Source organism: Meriones unguiculatus, chromosome 15 (genome assembly GCF_030254825.1).
Source record: "Meriones unguiculatus strain TT.TT164.6M chromosome 15, Bangor_MerUng_6.1, whole genome shotgun sequence".
Lineage (NCBI taxonomy): Eukaryota > Metazoa > Chordata > Mammalia > Rodentia > Muridae > Meriones > Meriones unguiculatus.
The window spans coordinates 4,376,149-4,397,069 of NC_083362.1; the positions used below are offsets into that span (position 1 = coordinate 4,376,149).

Here is a 20,921-nt window from a genome sequence, read left to right on the forward strand (position 1 = left end):
CACACACACACACACACACACACACGCAGATTGTCTTCCTGAAGTGACCCTCATTGTTCTCAAATGTTCCAGCTGGATAACAATGCCAGTCCCACAGTCCTGAGGAGAAAGGCGGGCGGGCTCTTGGCTCCCTCCATTGTTGGACAGAGGCAAGCAGTCAGGAGCATGAGCAGCATGGGGGTGGCTGTGCTAGTTCTCTTTTTATGGCTGTGATAAAACACGGGGGCAAGCCAACCTGAAAACAGGAAGGTTTGTTTCGGCTCCTGGTGTCCAGGGTCTCATCTGTCGCGGTGGTCTGGCTCCAGGGCTTTTAGGCTGCAGTGAGGTAGAGGATCACGGGCAGTGTGTGTGGAGCAGGGGTGCCTGCTCACCCCACGGAGGCCATGAAGCAAAGTGGAAGGCGCCAGCGGACATCCCCACTGATTTCTTCCGGCCTGGCTCTGCCTCCAAGTTCCTATCACTACAGTCCTGCCTTGGTTTGTTTGTTTTGTTTTTTGTTTTTGTCTCTGTTTTTTTTCCTTTTTGAGATAACGTCTCTCACGAGGCCCAGGTTGGTCTCTAAGTCACTGTGTAGCCAAAGACGCCCTTGAGTTTCCGGTCCTCCTGCCTCCTTAGCTTCATGCTGCTGAGGGTCACGTGTCCCCCGTGATGCCAGGACACCCAGTGTGTACTTGTTTACCCTTTCTGGCTTTCCTGGGAGAAGAGCAGAGCCCGAACCATGGCCATGGGTGCCTCTTCAGCCACCCTGATGCCCACTCTCTTACCCAGAGCCCAGGCTCCCATCAGAGGGGAAGGAGGGCCAGCAACTGATGGGGACGAAGATCGAGTTTCACCTCACGGCCAGGGCATGTGTCCTGTAAACACTGTCCCCTGGGACACAGACCTTTGTCGGATGCTAAGACCCTCCAAAGTGCTTAAACACAGTTTAGCTGGGGTGAAGCTAAAGTCCAAGCTCCGCACCCCTGGGGTTGAAGGGGATGCTTGAACATCCCAGGGATGTGGCCACATACAGAAGGTCTGTGAGCAGTGCCAAGGTGAGCTACCCTGTGCCGCCAACGGCCAGAGACAGCCAGGCTTTTGGGGGACAGGCAGCTCTGCCTAAGTCTGCCTGGAAGGACAGGAAAGATCTGGAAAAGGAACACATTTGTGTTTGTGTGTGTGTGTGTGTGTGTACACCTGTGTGAACGCATGTGCAGACCTGAGATCCACCTTAGCTGTTTGCTTTTTGTGCTTTTTTTTAGACCAGGTCTCTACATAGCCCTGGCTCTTCTGGAACTCACTATGTAGGCTAGGCTGGTCTCAGATCCACAGACAGCCTCTGCCTGGCCAGTGCTGAAATTAAAGGTGTGTGACACCACGCCTGACCTAGCTTGCTATTTCAAAAGTAATGTTTTTATTAATTCTTTGAGACTGTCCATTTTGATTTTTGGCAGGATCTCTCACTAGCAATGCAGGCTAGACTGGCTGGCCAGTGAGCCTTTAGGGAGCTGCCTGTTTATCACTTCTCCAAAGCTGGGATTACAAGCAGGTGCCACCAGCGCCCCCCCCCCCCCCCCCCCCCGCCAAGACAGGGTTTCTCTCTGTAGCTATCCTGGAACGCCTTCTGTAGAGCAGGCTGGTTTTGAACTCACAGAGATGTGTCAGCCTCTGTCTCCCTGCTGGGATTAAAGCGTGTGCCACCTCTACCCTGGCAAGATTTATTTTATGGTTATGTATTTTCCTACATGCACAGATACTATGCTATACATGCTACATGCATCTCTGGTGCCATGGATCCCCTGGACCTGGGCTTACGACAGTTGTGAGCTGCCATGTAGGTGCTGGGAATTGAATCCAGGCCCTTTTGTCAATACAGCCAGTGCTCTTAACTGCTGAGCCATCTCTCCAGCCCCTACCCCAGCTTTTTCTAGAGATCAGATTTGGGTTGCAGGCACCTTTACTGTCTGAGATGGTGTCACTCTATCCCCTGGCTGAACTGGAACTTGCCATCTTGCTCAGCCTCCCATGAGCAGGGCCTACAGGTCTCCATCCCCACGTCCTGCTATGCCCAAGCCTCTAACTGCAGGGGACCGCGGTACATCTGCTAGCTTGTTTCTCTTATGAGACTCTTGGTGTGTGTGAGATTCGGGTGAACGGAGGGACATGGGTGCCATGGCATGTGTATGGACTTTACAAGTCAGTTCACCCTATGGGTTCTGGGCATTGAACTCTGGTTGCCAGGCTTGGGTGGCAATCACTTGCATCCGTTTGGCCATCTTGCCAGCCCAGCCTCACTTGGGCAAGCTGAGTGAGATTCAGGCTGTTTGCCCCGCCCCAGCACGGCCCGCCCCGCCTTTGCTTCCAACTCTTCAGGATAAGGGGATGTTCAGGTGGCTGGGACCTGCACCCCGCCTCCTGGGCAGCCCCTACTCAGCTCTGCTGAAGCTTCTGGAAGCTTCCACACAGCTGCCGCTCCATAAGACAGGAAGCTGGAGGTACACGTGGGTGAAAACACTTAAGTAGAACAAAACCAGGCCAAGGAGACGGCTCAGTGGGTGAAGGTGCTTTCTGTGTGAGCCTGACAACCTGAGCTGGATCTCCAAATCCACATGTTGTGTGGGAAAAATAACCTATTCCACAGTTGCCCTCTGACCTCCACACACACAACAATACAGTAATATTAATGAAACAAAGACCCCTGGGGGTACTCAATCTCTGCAGCCTAAAGCAGGGAGCTTATAATCTGCCTAGTGAAAGGGTTCCTATCACAGGGAACACGGTATGCTGGGTGGGGCTGAACCCACAGTGACCCCCAGATGTTTCTTGGAAATTGCCTTTTAAAACAAGCCTCTTGACTTAAAACTTGTTTTCATTTGCCTCTTACCCAAGAAGCTGAGCTCAAAAATAAACCTGAGTTATTTTGGGCAACAGCCATCGATGAGAGGTGATGCTGGAGAACGCTGAGCAAGGGAAGGGCTGCCAGCCCCGTCCACTGCTCCTTTGCCATTCTTGTAGGACATTTCGAAAGCTGGGTTCTTGGGCCTGGGATGTAGCTCAGGTGGCAGGGGGCTTGCCTAGCATTCAGGAGGCCCTGGGTTCCATTTTCAGTGATGGGTTTTTATAAACTAGGCCTGGTGCTACCCAGCTATAAGCCCAGCCCTCAGAAGATGGAAGCAAGAGGACCAGGAGAAGTTCAAGGTCATCCTTAGCTATACAGCAATGGACAGTTAGAGGCCACTGTGGGATTGATTCCTGAGACCCTGCCTGCTCATGCATGAGGATCTGAGTCCAAATCCCTGAGAACTCACATAAGAAGCCATGCATGGGCAGTTACACCTGTAAACCCAGCGCTGTGGAGGGGGAGGGGAGACAGGAGGCTCGCTGGGGTTTGCTGGGTGCCAGCCCAGCTCCAGGGTCAGTGAGCTACCAATAGCGTGCCCACAGGCCAACTGTATCCGGACAACCCCTGGAGACTGTTGCCAAGAGTCTCGGGTTCGGGGGCCGACACTAAAACTAACCGCCACACCAAGGACGGAGTGAAAAGGAGAAAGCCAGCTCCTGAGACCTCAGTCCTGGGGAACAGCTGTCAGGAGTGCGAATGGCTGGGACCACATCCATTAAAGAAATACGGCAAACTCACTGCTAGTGAAAGGGTGCCGACCAGCGCCAGGGCTAGAAAAGGAAGCCCCTAACCACCATGCTTCCCCGAGCTGCTCACAGCGCTGCCTGGCAGAGGCAGGAGCCAGTATTTTTTTCCCCAGTAATCCAGCTGGTGCGGCAAATGTCTAATCTCACCAGCTCACGTGGCTTCACGTGGCTCACGTGGTGGTTCTCGGCGCTCCTGCGCCGTGAGCGATTCCTTTGTTGCTTAGTGTGTAGGGGCGGCGTGCCCGCGCGCCTGGGCGCAGGCCGGAGGACAGACTTAGCGTCTTGCTCTTTCACTCTGCCTATTCCTTTGTGGCAGGGTGTCTCACAGCTACACTGGGGCCTGGCAAGCGCTGCTGACTTTCCTGTCTCTGTCCTCACAGTGCTAGGGTCCCAGGAGCATGACTGTAACCCTAGCACTGTAGGTTACACGCCTGACATTTGATGTGGGTGCTGGGGATTTGAACTTGGGTCTTTATCTGCTGAGCCATGCCCCTGGCCCTTCAGGTGTGCTTTTTGTTGAGGTATGGTCTCACGCCCCCCAGGCTGGCTTTGAATGTGTAAGCAGCAGCAGATGGCCTTCAACTCCTGCTCCTTCAGCCTCTGCTTACTGAGGTGTAACACACCTTACATAGATAACGGTTCGATTTAATGTACATACCTCGTTACATCATGTGTTTTGGGGACCTGCATTTAAAAAAGGGCATATGTGATGGCTCTCTGACTTGCCAGGCTCAGGTGCATGGAATTAAAATTGGTAATTAACAGAGTGAAACTTTAAGGCTGTACCTTTGATAGTAACCTATGTTTTATATTGAGCAAAGAAACCCAAGGACTCATTTTGACCAATATCGAGAGATGTGATGCTCAAATCTTCATGCCAGACCTACCCATCAGTGCCAAGGTGTGACGTGCAGAGCAGCTGGCCCTGGGCTACTGCCCAGCGAGACCCTAACAAACCAAGGTAGATCCAGACCCCGCGCTGGCCAGTCACAAGCCATCAGCCTGGCTCGTTATTATCTGTGTGTGTGGAAACCATCCTTGGGGGCTGTTCCCCAGGCACCGTCCACCATGTTTACTGAGACAAGGTGTCTTCCTGGGGCCTGTCCCTGTCTCTGCTTCCCCAGGGCTGGGGTTACAAGGACATGCACCATGCCAGCTTCTTATGTGCTGGGGTCACGTGCAGGTCCTCCTGCTTGTATGGAAAGCAGTTTTCTGACTGCGCCCTCTCCCCAGACCTTTATGTTATTATTACGATCTTATCAAAGTAGGGCACTTGCAGGACTAGAAATCCTAATGACCTCTCTAAATTACAGCGTGAGTCAAGGGCTTTGGAGGAAGCTGTGTACAGGGGCTTAGGGCCGCCTCTCAGAACACCCCACCCCACACGCTAATGTAAGTAGCTTAGGCAGGGAACAGTCTGATTTTTAGGAAGTTTATTGTTACATTTATTTTTTTGCAGTAATAGATGAGGCAAAAATACTTCCTGCTTCTCCAACACTGCAACAAAAAGGACAATAGTCAAGGGTAACAGTGAAATTAAAATTAAAAAAAAAAAATACAAAAGCCTAAGGTCTGGGAGACAAACCTACCATCTATGTGTAGAAACTTGTAAATGACCCCAGCCTCGCCTCCCGAACACTATCTCCTTTTCCAATTGCACCACTTCACAGATCACAGAGGGGGGTCTCCTAGCAGGGAGGACACGGATCACAGAGGGGGTCCCCTAACAGGGAGGACGCGCAGGCTCAGCTCGCTGGGGCGCTGGGCCTCTGGACACCCACCGGTTTCTGCTCAGCCAGCTGGAAGTTCACCTCTCGCTGCTCACATGCTGTAACGGGACTGCGGGTGTCAGGCTGTCAGAGGGACAGCGCTCTCCCTGACAACCCCACACTCACCTCAGTCACAGTGCCCCAACAGTGGCTAGGAACAGCTTGTGCTCTTGGGGTCTTGGCACTGACTGAGATACATGGGGCACCTGGCAAGGGATGCCCACTATGTATGGATCTGAGACCCCCAGGAGCCTCAGAAGGTTGTTGGTCCCTGGCACTAACCTAGACACATCCCCTCAGCTTGTGAAGGCTTGGTGAAGCAGGCAGAATGGCTGCTTTCTTCCCAAAGAAAAGCCCAGCACGTGCTGATCTAAAGCCTTGAGCACAGAAGAGAGAGGAAGAGACAGAGTCAGAGAGAGACTGATGCCTATTTGCTAGTCAGAGCCCGGCAGTAATAGGGAATGCAGAAGTAGCCCCCATCTCCTGGCTCAGCATCTGCTCCAAGAATCCTATGTATCTGGTGGCTAAAAGGAGCCAAGACCAGGGTGCAACAGGGACCAAGTGTCGGGAGCAGGGTGGCTGCAGACAGGGCCCTTGGATGTGTTAGTGAGCCAAAGAACACTCTAGAACCAGAGATTTTCTTTTGTTTCAAAGGCTACAAAGTGATAAGGCCCACCCCAGCCCCAGAGAGTTATTAATGTACAGAGGGGCCGGTCTAGAATGAAACATACTGGAAAAGTGTGACACCTGCCAGGAAGCTGGCCAGGCCGAGGCTAAGCAGGTTGTGAGGCTGTCCCTGGCCTTCTGCGCCCTCATGGACCCAAGCTCTGAGGGCACCTACTGGGTTTGTGTGCAAAGCACCCTGCCAGCAACTCTTGACAGCAGAGCTCACTGTGCGAAGGAAGGCAACGGTGAGGGGTGGTGTGCAGAGCCCAGGGCTTCTCCTGAAGGGCCAGTGGCTGGGGCCCAGCAAGCAGCCAAGGCATGAAGAGATGCTTTAGGGCTGCAGAGCATCTTTGGCCCACTTCCAGAGCCCAAGACAGGGGATGCCACATGCCACTAACTGTCAAGTAAGGCATAGGAGCCACCTACAAGGCCACTTGGTTATGTCTTTGCCACTGACTGTGGAGGGGTGGGGAAGGAGAGAGCACCACTGTGTTTACACAGGCTTGCCGCAGCCGCTCCACAGGCCACCTCTCACACTGTGGCCCACGGGGCACGCAGACAAGGGGAGTGGCTGCTCGGCATTAAGGCAGGTTCACAGCTCCCACCCTGCTCTCTACAGCAGGAAGTGGGGACGCCCGGCCTGGCTCCTTGGCTTATCCTGACAGGCCTGGAGCGGGAACTCTGAGGGTGTTGGCACAATTTTAAAGGCAGTGTGTTCACTTGGGAAGGTGGTGCTGTGGCCCGAGCCTGGACACTCTGAGCCCAGCAGCAGCGCACGCCCCTCTACAGCCTAACGTGAGGCTAGCTTCTGAGTTAGTGTGTCTCAGTGAGGAACTGCAAGTCAGAAGGAAGAGCCATCTGCAAGGCCAGCTGGGTTTGTGTTTGTCACTGATGAGCACGTGCACCTGTGCACACCTGAACCTTGGTTAAGTTGTGTCAGCAAGTAACAGTTTCTGTAAGGAGGGAGAAAGCTGTGTCACCAGGTTTTAGGATCAACACCGGAGCAGTGGTGCGGACTCAGTAGTTTCACAGTCCCCGGATTCAGTAGCTGTCACTGACACTCCCACGGCCTCTTGCCTGGAGCTCGCTGCTTGGCTGGTAGGCCAGCGGTCTTGAGTCAGGGGTTGGATGGTGTGGATTCGAGATGCCCACTGCGGGTCCGTGCAGGTGACAGACTCACCAGAGACACGTGGCCATGGCGTGGGCCACGAGGGGACGGCGGGGGCTGCCTCTCACTGCAGCATGATGTCTTTCAGGTTCTCCTGCAGGATCGTGTCCTTCACGGCGTGAAACACGAAGCGGATGTTCTCCGTGTCGATGGCGGTGGTGAAGTGGTGGAACAGGGGCTTGCTGCGGTTCCGGCGCTTCCGGTCGAAGCACTGCACCAGATAGCGCTGCACGTCCTCCAGCCGGTGTGGGTCGCCCTTGAAATCCGGGAAGTGCTTCTTAATGCTCACCGACTTCACCTTCTCCACCAGGAGGTCCATCTTGTTGAGAAAGAGGATGATGGAGACGTTGAAGAAGAGCTTGTTGTTGACGATGGTCTCGAAGATGTTCATGGATTCCACCAGCCGGTTGGTGCGCCTGTCCTCCATGAGCACCTGGTCGTACTCACTTGAGGACACCATGAACAGGATGGACGTGATCCCGTCGAAGCACTGAAACCACTTCTGACGCTGCGACCTCTGGCCACCCACATCCACCATCTTAAATGGGATTTTCTTTATAACGAAGTCATGTTCCACGATTCCCTTGGTGGCCTTTCTGGCCAGCAGGATGTCTTGCTTACTGGGGAAGTAGTTCTGGAAAACGTGAGGGAGACATTTGAGGAGGAGGAAAAACAGGAAAGGATGAGCATACAGCAACTTGCACAAAGACTGCAGGACTTCTGCAAGAATATTAACCAAATGCCAAAGCAGGTCTCCCTGGCAGAGGTGTAGATGCATCTCACAACAAAGTAACAGGATTAACCACCACTTCATTTCCCAATGAATATAAGCTCTCTGGCTTGAGGCAGAACGCCCAGAACCTACAGCTGGGCCTCACGTAAAATCTTGTCCAGTGTTCTTCGCCAGAAGAAATTAAACATCTTTTTCATTTGTTTCTCTAATATAGACATTGTTTGTTTATTTATTTATTTGCTTCTAGGGCACATATATTTTAAAGCCTTCCCATTGACTAATGGTTGTGTAATGTGATCTAAATTAAACCTAAGAGATACTTAGTGTATTTGGCTTGGGAGCTTTTCTTCTTCTTCTTCTTCTTCTTCTTCTTCTTCTTTTTTTTTTTTTTTTTTTGGAGCTAAAGTTAAAATGCAGAGTCTCCTGCATGGCCTACCACTGAACCAAAGCCCAGCCCTTCACTGGGGGATTCTAGGCAGGGGCTCTACCACTGAGCCACACCCTTAAGGTCCTAACTGTGGCAACTCTCAAACCCTTTAATTCTGCATTTTGAAGGCCTCAGGGATCAGAACATTTGTCCACTCATGTCACAGTCTCACCAAAAAGCCAAGAGGCTGTGACCAATACTAGTTTGGACTAACTTACTAGGTCATAGGGGACAGAAAAGAATTGTCCATCATACTATGAGGACAGAATAGTGAGATCCAGATGAACACAGTCAAATGGGTCCTGAGTTCAATTCCCAGCACCCACATCGTGGCTCATAACTGTCCCAAATGAAATTTGGTGCCCCCTTCTGGCTTGCAGGCACACATGTAGGCAGAATAAATAAATAAATGTATAAATAATTAATAAATCTTAAAAAAAAAGATGCTCAAATGGATGAATAATATGGGCACAAAGAACATGGGTATTTCAGTGAGTAAATCAAAAGGGGGGGAGGGAAAAAGCAGGGAGGAGAAAATCTATAGACCAACAGGCACTTCAGTGGCGCTACCGTCTGCCATGAGTGGGGCTCATTAGGATGTCAGTTCAAAATGGCACAAAAGCAACAATATCACCAAAGGAAATTCACCAGGTGATGGTGAAGTCTCCAGCCTGCCTGGCTGCTGGTGGGCACTGGGGAGCTCTGCTGCTCTTTCAGGAGCACAAGAGCAGGGCTTTTCAGTGACTATGCTTTCAGTTCTGTCAGCCATGTGCACCGATGCTGTTTTTATGTTTTACTGAGACAGGCGATCCTCCTGCCTAGGCCCTTGAGGTGCTGGGATTCCAGAGCATCTAGACCTGAGAGACTGAGGAGGCGGTGAGAATGGAGGTACTCCCGGCAGGCAGCCTGGTAGCTGAGGTTGGTCGTGAATGATCACCGCTTGCTTTGCCACATGCTAGAATTTCTCTACCAGAATGAGCGACAGGAAAGCCTCCCTTGGCCCTGGCCACAGCCCTCTGTTTCTCACAGGGGTGAAGCCATTCTCACACGGTAGTTTCTTCCCTAAGACCAGGTACATGGAGCTGAGTGGGGACAAGTCACAGCAAGGGATGTGATGAGCTGGCCCACGGGGCTACTGGAGCCCACTGTCTGCTTTGCTCTCCATGTCAAGTCTTGTAACCGTGGATGGTAGACCTGGGTAGTGGGGAGAGGGGACTACTCACCAGCTGGCCAATCCGGTCTAAGTTATCTAGGAAGTACTTCACTGATTCACCCTGTCACAAAGAAAAACAGAGCTCAGTGTTGGTGAAGGAAGCCAGAGGGAGAGACAAAAGGATGGAACTAGGGTGGGGGGTGGGGCAGCAGGGCTGTTCTGCTGTGCCAACAGGAAAGTCTAAGAAGGCAGATGGTGTCTCTGTGTGCTGCTTGTTGACTAGACACAGCTAGAGTCACCCAGGAAGAGGGACTATCAATTGAGGACTGCCTCCATCAGACTGGCCTGGAGGCAAATCTGTGAGGTATTTTCTTGACGAATGGCTGATGTGGGAAGCACTGAGCCCACTGTGGATAGCGCCACCCTGGGCAGGTGGTCCTGGGGTAGTATGAAAAACAGAGATGAGCACACCAGAAGTGAGGCGGTGAGCGGTGAGCCTCCATGGCTTCCTGCTTGAGTTCCTGCCCTCATTTCCCTTAATGGTGGACTGCGATTTGATGTGTAAGCCAAATCTTCCCATAGTGGCTTTGGGTCACAGAAGACAGTACATGTAGTTTGGAAACAAGCCAGGTGTGCTGGTACACATCTATTATACCAGCTCCTGGGAAGCTGAGACAGGAGGATTACCACAAGTTCAGGGCTGACTTGGGCTACATAGTGAGTACTAATCCAGCTAGGCTTATAGATCAATGCTCTATTTCAGAGAAAAAAAAACCAACAACAACCAAGCAAAAAGAATCCCCTCAGGTTGGAGGTGTGGCCCGGCTGCTACAGCGCTTGTCTGGCATGCAGCATGAGGCCCCAGGTCTACCCACAGCACCGCACACACTTGGGAAGCGGAGGCAGCAGGATCAACAGTTCAAGGCCACTCTCAGCTACAGAGCCCATGTGAGACCAGCCTGTGATACGAGGAAACTGCCTCAAACAAGTAAACCAAACACCCGCTATTCCCACAGTCCAGCTCCAGGTTCAAATTCTTCTTGGTGCTTTCCTGCAGCCTTTTCGTGTGGATGGTGGGACTGGCATCTCCAGGCCACACCAGCAGCAAGGGCTGGGGCTAAAAGTAAAACCCTGGCTGGAATATGGTTTTGCCTCTGATACACACTGTCCAAGGGCCTTGGGGTGCTGTCTGTAAAGACATTAAGTCCTGAGGAGAGGGGACATGGAAGGATGGGCAATCCAGTTTCTAGAAGCATCCTGTATGGTTCACGACACAGAACTTGGAGGATCTTCCGTGATGAATGTTTCTGCTGGGCACAAACTAAGCCACGGAACAGCCAGTGTCCCTTCCTGTGTGCACCACTCAGGGCCTTGGCCTCTAGGACTGCTGGGTAACTGAACGCAGTGGTGCTTGCAGGACCGGAGAGGAGCCACAGGCACCTAGGCGGTGACTAACGAGAGTGACACAGAGGAAGTGCTCAGTAAACAGCGTGCAAAGCTTCCTTTAGAGATCAAAGGCTGGGCTGGCAAGATGGCTCAGTGGCAAGACACTTGCTGCCCAGGCTGATGACCTGATTCCTGGAACCTGCGAAGGCAGAAACTGAGAACTGGCTCCAGTGAGTTGTCTCTGACACGTGTGCCACGGCATGCATGTGCCTACGCGCCATACAGAATACACGTAATTAACAAAGAAAGGCAGGCAGGAAGGAAGAGCACCCTAAAGACCGGAAAACAATTCCTCCATGAATCCCAAAGAGTGTAGCTCTCTAAATTCCACAAGAACCTTAGTCTGAAAGACAACAGTGGGCCTTGGTTCCTCTGCTGTCTTCACTTTGTACATTCTCACATAAGTACACAAAGGCAAGGCCATACATACATGCAACAAGATAGCACCGAAAGAAAAATTATTCTTTTGTTGGGTGCATGCATGCGTGTTCGTAGGCCAACAGATAGTCAAGGGTGTCACCCTCAAGACTGCTGTCCACCACCTCCGACAAAAGGTCTCCAGTATTCTGGACATCATCAATTAGGCTAAGTGGCCAGTGCACTCCAGAGTTCCTCTGTCCCTGCTTATAAGTGCTGGGATTACAGGCGTGCGCCACCACTCCTGGCTTCCTATGTGGGTTCTGGGGCTCAAACTCAGCTTCACATGCCCGTGAAGCAAATACTCTGCCATGCCAGCCACCTCCCAAGCGGCACATTCTGGTTTTTGATAAGGAAAGGCCAAGGCAGGGCACCCATTAGAGCTCGCGACTTTATGATGAAAAGGTGAGAGTAGGGCCCTACCAGTGAGGTTTATTCTTTTTTTTCAACCTTTGAGACAGGGTCTCATGATACAGCCTAGGCCTGAACTAATGGTCCTCCTGCTTCAGCCAGCTGAGTGCTGAGATGACAGATGTGCACACAAAGCCCAGCCCCTTGTCCCAGATGGCCCAGAGGAAGAGGTGAACAGTCACTTCCTTCCTGCTCTGAGGGAAGGTCATAGGGATGATTCAAAAAAGGATTCTGTTCCAGGGACAATAGCATTGAAATTTCTCCCACGTCAGACAAGCAGAAAAGGCAGCCCTGGTGTTTGGCGGCCAAGCTGTGAGGTGGGAAGAGGCACCTGAGGCCCAGAAACAAGCTCCCACTTCTCCAGGCAACCTAGAATCCTCACACGGCCATGTCCACCCTCCACTCATGGAAGCCATTTTAAGAGACCAAGTGGCTCAGCCCCTAAGTTGACTGTCCCCTCTCCTGTCTACAATCCCTCCCCCAACACAAAGACAGGAAGCTGCTGGATCTTAGTGGCTCCACCATGTCATCCCAGCAGGCTGGGCACAGGTGGCAGCTCATAGCCTGGGCCACTCCTTCTTGGTTCTACTCAAGCAGCAGCATAAGCAGAAGAAAGAAGGAGTCCTGTTTGGGGCTTTGGGTGTATGCCTATGTGTGTCTCTCTGTGTGTCTGCACGTACGTACTGAATGCACAAGGCAATAGACAGCCTTGGGTGTCGCCCTCAGGACCACTGTCCACCTCCTCTGACCAGGGTCTCCCAATGGTCTGGTGCAGTCTGAGCGTGTTGTCAAGGCTCACTAATGTTAGCCACCTCCCTGTTTGCCAGCTTAGGTGGTGGACTCAGCACAGGAAGGAGGAGTCCCTGTTTAGTGCAGGAAGTGGCTGCGGATTAGTGAGACTACAAGGCCATGTACACAGAGGACGCAGCTGATGGTGGCAGGCGATGGAGAACAGCTGAGGAAGGTACTGCCAGTCACACACCTTGGATGAGGTCACAGGGGATGCTTGGACAACCGAGGATCTGAGAGTCCAGTCCTGTCCCCATCTTCAGGCGTACACACGTACACACACACTACACTGCCTGTATGCTAGGCACCTGTGGCTTTAAATTGCTATACTGTGGGCATTTGTTTTGCTTTTTCAAGACAGGGTTTCTCTGTGTAGCCTTGGCTGTCCTGGACTCACTTTGTAGACCAGGCTGGCCTTGAACTCACAGAGATCCACCTGCCTCTCTGCTCCAGAGTGCTGGGATTAAAGGAAGAGATTCTTTTTTTGTTGTTGTTGCTGTTTTTTGACACTCACCATATAGCTCTGGCTGTTCTGGAATTCTCCACGTAAACCAGGCTGACCTTGAACTCTGAGAGATCTGTTTACCTCTGCCCCCTGAAGGCTGGGGTTAAATGTCTGTGTTACAACACCTGGCTTTCTTTTAAATTTTTTTTTCAAAATTTTATTTACAGGCAAATGCCTGTGTGTGTGTGTGTGTGTGTGTGTGTATCAGAGGACAATTTGCAGGAGTTGTCTCCAAGGCCGACTGGCACCTTTACCTACTCTCAGCCCAACGTGTACTTTTTAAGGCTGACTATGCCAGACAGTTCCCTTTCCTATTTTACTGACCTCTTGATTGTCCACTGTCTAGCACCTGTGTAGACCCAACCCCTCAGCAGTGAGAAGGCCCCACCCAGCCCCTGGCAGAGCTCCTAATAAACAATCATCGAACCCCATGGCACTGGGAAGTGCTAGCTTTGGAAACGGGTGAGAAACGGGTGAGTCAGAACCTGTTTCTATAGCTCTTTCTGGAAAGCCCCTGGATTTTTACCCCATTCCCAAACTGAGCAAGACTTGAAAACCAAAACAGTCGTTCAAGCTTCCAATAGTCCTTACCATTAGACATGATAACTACGCTGGGCGGTGCTGGCACATACCTGTAATCCCAGCACTCAGGAGGCAGAGGCAGGCAGGTCTCAGAGTTTGAGGCCAGCCTGGTCTACAGAGTTCCAGGACAGCCAGGGCTACTTAGAGAAACACCATTTCAAACAAACAGAAAAAGAAATGAAAACCGAGAAAGCGCCCATCTCCCCCCCCCCACTGGGTGCTGGACCTAGAGCCTCACATGATAAGGAAGATCTACCACTAAGCCCCGCCCTCTATGTTTTTCATTTGAGACAGGCTCTGGCTAAATTGCCCAGGCTAACCTCGATCTTACAATCTTCCTGTCTGAGCTTCTGGAGTGGCTGGGATGACAGGCCTGTGCCATCAGGCTTAACTCTGAGAACCTTTTCAAAGCCAGTAACATACAAATGCATGTCTAGTGCCCTCATCAGAGCATGACATCCTGACTCTTGACAGGTGAGAGGGGATGAACAAGGCAGGAAGCAGTTGTGACCCTGAGGAAGCCTCGGGGATGGGGAGCCTGCTTGACGAGGCTGGTGCAGACACCCCAGTGTCCACTCTGAGTTCAGTGGACCCCGGCTCAGCTGGGCCATTAACATTGCATCACAAACGTGGAGGTTGTGGTCATCCGAGCATACAATGCATCTCAAAAATGTTATGTCTGCCCAACAAGTCAGCATAAAATTTAGTTTTCTGGAAAGGGTGGTGGCAGCAGAGCCTCACTCCACTGTAGCCTCAAACTCACAGAAGCATGCCTGCCACACCCAGTTAGTAACATTTCTCCACCTTTTTTTTTTTTTTTTTTTGAGTCAGGGTCTCATGTAGCCCAGTTGGCCTCCCACTCTCAAGAGTGCTGGGATTACAAGCATGTGCCACCATGCCTGGCCTTACACGTATTTATACACACAAAGTTAAACAGTTAAACAGTGTAACACACAAGTTAAAACTAAACACACACTAGTTACAAAAATTAATAGATAGGCCAGGCATGGTGGCATGTACCTTCAGTGGTGGTCTTGGAAAGACTGAGACAGCGGCATCTCAACCCGGCCTGAGATAGACAGAGAGACCCAGCTGCAAATCTAACAGCAAGGGAAGCCAAACCTCTCCCTAACAGACACACTCTGCTTTCCAGGAGCCACACACACCTTGAGGCCTTTGGTTGTTAAGTTTTCTGCAACGGCAGAGGCAGGTGTCGCTGTCCCCCAGCTATAGATGTCAAAATAAGGTAGAGGTTAAGGAGCTGGACCAGGGGCAAGCTGTGTGTTTCTGCAGTTTCTCAGTCAGCAATATTCAGGTGACAAACATAAGATAAAGGAATTCGTGCCTGTAATTCAGGACAGCGGCCCTGCTGGCCAGAGGTTGAGGTTTTTGTGGGGTTTATTCTAAGTTTTCACCAGTGTTTTTAATCTCACTTATGGGTCCAGAACTATTTGGCTACATGAGTTCAGAACAAATTTTGTAGTTGTCCAGGATGTGAGAAGTACTTATATAAGTCGTTATTTTAGCTTGCTGAGTTACTGTTGTGAGTTTGTGTACATGCAGGAATGGTCAGGGTTTTACTATACAGCCCAGGCAGGCCTGGGTCTATGAACTTCCTGCCTCAGCTTTCTGAGTGCATGTACCCAGCCACCATGCATAGCTGAGGTTGTTTTGATGAAAACAAAACTACCCCAGTTTACTCTGAGATGCTTTTGTGGCATCCCCATGCCATTTGTTTCCTCCTGAGCCTGAGTGAGTCCAAATTCTCTATGAACAGACGTGCAACATGGAGGGCATAAGCTAGTTCCCGGCTGATTCCAGAGTACATCAAGGTAACTAATCCCAGTCTGGGCAGCTGTGGCCAGCTCCGAATGCCCCTTCAGTCTCTAGCCAGCACCAGGGCTGCCTTCCTTCTGCGGATGATGTGGCACCATCTCTGCTGAGCCCATGGAGTGCCCATGGAGATGCGCTCACAAGCAGCCCAAAGCAGGGACGCCTGCTTGCTTCCATCCTGCTGAGTCTCCGCAGGCCGCTGCCCTGAGTCCACCCTCGCTTCCCTCTCCAGGCGGGTGCTGCTGGACGCTAGGTTTAGTTTCTCCCTCAGGGCTATAGCAGCTGGCCCAGCTCTGTTTGCTGCAGATGGGCAGCCTGCGTTCCTTCAGAACAGAGTGCTGGCCTAAGGGGCCTTCCCACTCCAGTGCACTCCGAACTGGCCCAGCCCTCATGGGTCCCCAGTCTGCAGACACTGTTGCTGCAGGCCCATGACAGCCTGGCCCTGCTACCTCTCCAGGCCTCGGTTTCTCCCCTGATCTCAGGGCTGACTCCAGGCTGACAGGGATGGATGCTAATTTTGGGGTAGCTGATGTGAGGCTAGAAGGAAAGCAGGAAAACCCTATGCAATGTCGTCATCTTACCTGATGCCACTGAGGTCCATGGGCAGAGAAAGCTGAGAGGCAGGCCTCCTGCAGGCCAGCCAGGCCCACTGTCATCTAGTCTAGCTAGTGGACACAAAGTCCACTTCATGAGGGGCGTGCCCTTATGTGTTTGGGTATTTTGTTTGCATATGTGTATGTGCTCCATGAGTGTGCCTGGAGCCTGTAGAGGCCAGAGAAGGTGCCAGAGCCACTGGAACTGGACTTAAGGATGGTGCTAAACCATCTTAAAGGTGCTGGGCATCAAAGCTGAGTCCTCTGCAAGAGCACCAAGTGTGCAGGCACACCTTTTGAAAACACTTTAATTAATTAATTTATTTTTTCTGGGACAGCGTTTCTCTGTGTAGCCCTGGCTGTCCTGGACTCACTTTGTAGACCAGGCTGGCCTTGAATTCACAGAGATCCACCTGCCTCTGCCTCCCGAGTGCTGGGGTTGCAGGTGTGTGCAGCTGGGGCTGCTAACGAATACGGTGGCAAAAGGTCTGAAGTCATGGCTTTAGGGAGACTGAGGCAGCAGATCAAGAGTGCAAAGCTCCCCTGAGCTACATAGTGAGACAGCCTCAAAAGCCAGGGCTGAAAATGCAGGTTAGTGGTAGAATGTTTGTCTAGCATGCTAAGCCCTGGGCTCTATTCCCTCATACCACACCATACCCACACATAAACCACACACTCACACATACCCACACACACACTGGGGACCTGACATACATTATCTTGCTTAATCCAAGTACGGTACAGTGAAATCTCCCCTTTTCTTCAGTTTGTAAGAAACCAAAGTTTAGACATTAACTCGGCCATGGTCAAAAAGCTAGTAAATGGTGGAGAGATAGCTCAGCTGGTTAAAGTGTTTGCTGGGCAACTATGAGAACCTGAGTCTGCATGCCCATGGAAGATGTAGATGCACATTTGTCGGTCTAGGGCACGTGTGTGTGTGTGTGTGTGTGTGTGTGTGTGTGTGGTGTGTGTGTGTGTGTGAGAAAGATGGATAGATAGATGATAGATAGATAGATGATAGGTAGATAGATGGATAGAGACCCTTTCTCAAAAACTAAGATGGAGAGTGGAAGAATAAAACACTCATTGTCACCTTTGGCTTCCACATGTATGTCCACACACATAGACAAATACACACTGTAACACACACACACACACACACCACACACACACCCAGGTCTGAACTCATCACCTTACTACGTGTATGGCCTGAGAACTGTGGACTACAAAACACTACTGACCAGACTTTCTGCCCACAAGTGAAGTGCAACTGTGACTCTTACAGACTACACTAGGCCATGTTAAGGGCAGTGCTCCCCTCTGAGAAGACCAGGGGCACAGAGCTGCAAGACCAATAGGGGCCAGGCATATGAAGCCCCTCCCATTTGGTGGTGGAGGCTTGCCAACGGGAAGAGTCACGGCATCTTCCTGCTGGATAGGACAAGGCCTTGACCTCCCCCAGCACAGGCTGAACAAAAGGGAAAGGAAAAGGCTCACAGCAGCTCCTGCCTGCCAGACACTGAGTCACCCCTGGTGTGGGGGCAGCAGGCCCTCTGAAGCAAGAAGGGGCAAGCTCTGACATGCAGTCCAGGCGCTGTGGCCAGCTGAGAGGCCAGGCAGAGGGCAGGGAGGCCCAGGCTCCCCTGTGAGGCCTGTCCAGGCCTACCGCTCCTCATAAAGAGCCCTTGTGCCGCTGCTGTTGCCTGGATGCTCTGTGGCCTCAGGACCCCTGACTCGGCAAGCCACCCCTTCAACCAGCACTCTGAGCTTGGACCTTGGGAGGACAAGGGTTGAGAGGTTCTTCCTGGCTTCTGACAGAGATAACAAACAGACGTTGCCTTCTCCGCTCTTCTCACTTCTTGAATGTACTACTGATGAGAGGCTGGTGGGGTTTTATGAGACCCTGCCCCAACACACACACAGCCCTGACACGCACATGCACACAGACGGTCCCCATACCACACAGTGTTGTAAATATCACAGTTGCTGTTCCCACGTCCCTCATGAGCCGTAGACACAGAATGACCTCATCCGGCCGTGAATGGCAGCACACACTTGCCAACTTGCCAGTGTGACAGCTTCACATGGCAGATGCTCAGCCGCAGCACAAATGGTCCTCTGAGGGATGTGTTCCTTGTCTGGCTCACTGTGAGTCAAGGCCTTGTCCAGAACAGTAACTTCCCTTCATTCATCCTGCTGCTGGTTGAGGCTAACGCTATGACACACCTGCCACACAGAGCACAGACCCATGAGCACCAGGACTGTTTTGACACCAATCACCCCAAGGTCTAAGGCTGGCTCAAAGTAGGAGAAAAGAGAAAGCTGGCTGAGGTAAGAGGATCCTAAGCTCAAAGCCAGCCTGGGTTACATCGCAAGGCCCTGCCTCAAAATACAAAGCCAACTGAGGGCTGGAAAGGAGCTTTGTGGTGGAACATTTGCTAGCATCCGAGAGGCCCCGCATCTGGTTCCCAGCACTATCCTCCCACAGAAGAGACAATTCAAGTGTAAACATCTGGATACAGATGAAATTAGGACACATTTTTCAACGACTGACAGGTATGAAAAGAAATATTTTTTTGGTTGGACACCTTCATGGGTATTCTGCTTATGTTTTATTATTGGATTATTTCATCATATTCAAAATCTGGTTGATGTGTATGTGTGAGATATACTCCAGGCTTGCCTTCTTTCTGGCTTCAGCCACCTGAGTACTAAAATGAAAGATCTGTGCTACCAGCTGGGCGTGGTGGCACATGCCTGTGATCCCAGCACTCAGGGGGGCAGAGGCAGGCGGATCTCTATGAGTTTGAGGCTAGCCTGGTCTACAAAGTGAGTCCAGGACAGCCAGGACTACACAGAGAAACCCTGTCTCAAAAAACAAAAATATATACAAATTTAAAAAAATCATGCCACCACACCTGACTTCCTCTTAATTAACCTAAATGAAAAAAAAAATCACATTAGTTAACTTTAGGCTTATGAAAAATAAAAATTCCCATACAAAACAAATCAGATGAGGACCTTTCTCCAGGTCCCTGTTTGTCTGCAGTAGTCTCCATACAGATCCCCTTAGAGGGCGTGCATGGGCACAGGCAGGAAGGACTCAATGAATGAATGAAATTACTTAATGAAACCAATTTGCCAACCCACCAGAGAGCAAACCATAGCTAAATTTAAGTTTCCTCATCAGCACAGCCTTTCCCTTTTATGGATGTCCTAGGTTTTTGTTCCTGCAACTGGTGTCAGGCCAGGAGGGGTGTTCCACACACGCAATCCCAGCACCTGGGAGGGGTGAGGCAGGGAGATCCTGAGTCGGAGGCTGGCCTGTGCAGCACACAGAGAGTGTGTCAGCAATGTGCCAGTCATCCAGCCATTCAAGAATGGAGACTTGGGACTTCTGGGATGGCAGTGCCACCTAGAAGGGCGTTCTTCATACAACAGTCTGGAATACTCAGCAGCCAACGCCAGGCCACCTCTGGGTACCTCCTTGGAGCAACACTAGGCGTTTACGCGGGAACAGTGCCAGGTGAGGTGCCATCCTCCCAGAGCCTGGGCAGCGGGGACTTTGTGCACAAAGCACACATTTGAAAGGTGTCAATGACTCGTCTCTCAAAGCAACATGTTTTCCACTTTTTTGGGGGGAAAATTTAACTTGATATTTTTGAAAACTTTCAAAACTTGGTAAACAGAAATACATCGCAGAGTTTGGCTTCTAGAGGCTGGCTGGGGAAGATACAATATTTGATCACCTTCTTCCTAAAGTCAGCACGCTGCTTTTCAGAAGACAGCATTCACTGAGAAGTTGGCTGGGAGGGAATGACAGCACTTGCTGCTCCTGCAGAGGACGTGAGTCACAACTGCCTGGAACGCTAACTTCAGGGAACCCAATGCCCTCCCAGCCTCTGAGGACATCCACATGCAAGTGTGCATACTAACATGCATGCACACACACACAAAGAAAATCTTTGAGAAGAGGAGTTTCCAGGTTCGGTGTAACAGCAAGGATGAAAGAGGGATATCACAGCAGGCTTGCCTGTTGCTCACATTCTCAGCTCTCCAAATGCTTACCTGGAGAGACAAAACTCCTCCTAGGGAAAACCCCACAAGAACAATCAGCAAAGTCACCATCACCAAGGGACCCCAGTTCTCACAGAACACAGGATGACGCTGGAAGGGAGCAACAACAGCCTGAAGAACACAGCCTCAGCCCTAGTGAGGACTATTCATATTTACCCCTCATTTAAAAGTTTCGGAATAGCATGGTCTGGTGGTTCAGGCCTGCAATCCTAGCCACTAAGGGAGGCTGAGGCAGGGAGATCTCAAGGTCATGGGCCAGCTGGGGAGATGGCTCAGCTGGTAAAGTGTCCTCAGAACCCATGAAAATATTCAGGAGGTGTGTGCCGGAAACACCAGCACTGGAGGTGGTGGCTAACGATTATTAGTCAGTCAACCAACTGGTGAGCGCCACATTTAGTGAGAGACCCTGACCCAAAATTTAAGATGGAGAGGACTGGAGAGTTGACTCAGCTGTTCAGAGCACATCCTGCTCCTGCACAGGATTCAGGTTTGATTCCTAGCTCCTACATGGTAGCTCACAACCCTTTCTCTCTAACTCCGTTTTCCGGGATACAACGCTCTCTTCTACCATCTTTGGATTCCGGGCACACATACGGTGCGTAGACACACATGAAAGCAAAACACCCATACACAAAAAATAAACAAAATAAAAAATTCTTTAAAGATCATATAGAGAAACCGGCCTTGGTAATACATTCCTTCCGTGCCAGCACTCAGGGTGGATC

The 20,921-nt window shown here is 51.2% G+C and overlaps 1 protein-coding gene across 3 annotated transcripts in view; it reads right to left on the minus strand.

Annotated features, from left to right (window-relative positions):
• Nucleotides 1–5,045: 5,045 nt before the first annotated feature.
• The window catches only part of Gna12 (G protein subunit alpha 12), a 78,048-nt gene continuing 62,172 nt past the window's right edge, over nt 5,046–20,921 (minus strand). For all 3 annotated transcript variants that reach the window (XM_060368041.1, XM_021647557.2, XM_021647556.2), the window contains 2 exons: nt 9,614–9,664; nt 5,046–7,864 (listed from right to left, as the gene is read on the minus strand). In XM_060368041.1, coding sequence (XP_060224024.1) covers nt 7,295–7,864; nt 9,614–9,664 — 621 coding nt within the window. In that variant the 3' untranslated portion in view covers nt 5,046–7,294. The remainder of the gene's footprint in view (nt 7,865–9,613; nt 9,665–20,921) is intronic.